Source organism: Penaeus monodon, chromosome 20, assembly GCF_015228065.2.
Source record: "Penaeus monodon isolate SGIC_2016 chromosome 20, NSTDA_Pmon_1, whole genome shotgun sequence".
Lineage (NCBI taxonomy): Eukaryota > Metazoa > Arthropoda > Malacostraca > Decapoda > Penaeidae > Penaeus > Penaeus monodon.
The window spans coordinates 23073213-23075668 of NC_051405.1; the positions used below are offsets into that span (position 1 = coordinate 23073213).

At 36.5% G+C, this 2456-nt stretch overlaps 1 protein-coding gene across 1 annotated transcript in view; it reads left to right on the forward strand.

The window, feature by feature from the left end:
* LOC119585948 overlaps positions 1–2456 on the forward strand; it is a 20468-nt gene that overhangs the window by 13424 nt on the left and 4588 nt on the right. Inside the window, exon 10 of the mRNA XM_037934662.1 lies at positions 585–640. Within this exon, the coding sequence (XP_037790590.1) occupies positions 585–640 (56 nt within the window). The remainder of the gene's footprint in view (positions 1–584; positions 641–2456) is intronic.

Below are 2456 nucleotides of genomic sequence, written 5' to 3' on the forward strand. Positions count from 1 at the left end.
CCTCCAATTTGACTGACGTCACAAGCCATACTGGATATAATTATTACCATTATCATCGTCTCTATCCGTGATATGATTTAAATAAAATAGTAATTCTGACACCAAGATTTCCCTACTCCCTCCCCCTTCAAAAAAAGGTTCTGACATATTTGCGCCTTCTCTCTGTTATGTATGCATTATAGAACCTGTAATACGATGCTGGAAATTCAGCAGCCAACAAACATGTCGTTTATCTATACTCACGTAAATTCACTCTGCTTCAAATTACTTGTTTTCTGATTCTTAAACTTAGTTTAACCTGCCAGAACCTAACCAAACAACATCTATCCTATCTAAACCTAACCTGTCTTCATAAACATAATCTACCCAAAGTTGGCCTAACCAAAATTGTACACCCTTAAACATCTCAACATTTCAGGTCTTGCGTCTGCATTTACATATATGCTTGGAGCAAATCATATGTGTATTCTGGGTTGTGGCAAAACTCTTACCACGGCGTTTTAGAATAAATCGATAAATTAATTATAATACGGAATTCACATAATCAATTACTAGGTCCTCATTCTCGTTCTTATTTGGTTCAGGACCAACAACAACAGCAAGACCAACTACATCAAGACCAACAAAACCAACAACAACAGCAAGACCAACAAAACCAACAACAACAGCAAGACCAACAAAACCAACAACAACAGCAAGACCAACAACAACAGCAAGACCAACAACAAGGGGACCTACAGCAACAACAGCAGCAGGAGGACCTGCAACAACAGCAGCAGGAGGACCTGCAACAACAGCAGCAGGAGGACCTGCAACAACAGCAGCAGGAGGACCGGCAACAACAGCAGCAGGAGGACCGGCAACAACAGCAGTAGGAGGACCGGCAACAACAGCAGCAGGAGGACCGGCAACAACAGCAGCAGGAAGACCTGCAACAACAGCAGCAGGAGGACCTGCAACAACAGCAGCAGGAGGACCGGCAACAACAGCAGCAGGAGGACCGGCAACAACAGCAGCAGGAGGACCGGCAACAACAGCAGCAGGAGGACCGGCAACAACAGCAGCAGGAGGACCGGCAACAACAGCAGCAGGAGGACCGGCAACAACAGCAGGACCTACAACTACATCTCAACCGGGTCAAGGAGGAAAATAAGGATTATGAAAACCAATTCCATATAAAATATTGGTTAAGGACAGCTCTTTTGCATTTTCTTTGTGGTATCTGCATACAGTGTTATGGATGTTTGTTTTTTTAACTTGTATAAGTCAGATTTGTTTTCTTTGATATGTTATATATGGAGATACACCGATTACATACGCTTCTTGTCCTTCATGTGCATTTTAAAAAATGTTTTTAAAAATTTTGGTTGTTTTTAAAATGAGCATGAATGATTTTAGACCACAATAATGAATGACTAAAATTCACTTTCAGGTAACTTTTATATAAGGTGAATTACAGGTTCACATATATTAAGCGCTTTAAATACTCTTTGTTAAGTTTTAAAAATAAAAAAGTGGTCACCATTTTTGTTTGCAAATTAATGTGTGAACTGCACTGCATGATATGAAAGCTTTTCTTATCCTTATTATTTTAGAAACTTTATGAAATCCTACTTGCATAAACTACCACTGTAATGAAGAGTTAAAAATGTTAAGGATTATAAAACTAAAACCATTATTCTATTCAATTGCATCAGCAAACTTTACTTCCTGATGAACTGAAAAAAAAAGTTTCTATGGTAAGAAATATGGGTATTGTTGACTGACAACAGACATGAAACTATATTGTGAAAGACTGCTGTAAAATAATAAAATAATAATGCACATATGGTTGAAAATACATGGTTACATTACTTATCAATTATAATTTTACTAAATCAAAATAAATTTTCAGGACTACATATCAATATATTAATATAACAGCTTTTAATTACAAGTTTACAGTCATCCAAGTTTCGTCAATAACATTGGTTTAGATATTTCTTGATTCCTCTTGCTATATACTAAACTAACTTTTCATGGAGCAACCTTTTCCCATTGATTAGGTATAGCACAAATATATACAGGCTAATTTTCCCAACTCTTAATTTTTATGTAGTGATCTAATTTCAATCAGCTCATAGAATTCCAATTCAGTTGCAACTGATGACTTTGCTATTTTCCATTGTTGTTACTCTATTCCCACCAGATATTAATGTTTTCATTAAGATTATTAAAGTAATTTTGAATTATGATATTGTAATCTATATTCTCTGTCCTAAATGTCTGACAGAAAAAGCCTAGTGTCCAAGTATGTGATATAAGTGTAACCAGGGAAATAGTATGGAGCCAACCTTCAGTGTCCTCTTATATATCTGATACAGCTAGACTGGAGGCTGAACCATCTATCCTTTTTATGATCATGTTTCTTTTCCTATTACACATTGGTTTTGGACTTTTTTTTGGAGGGGAATAAA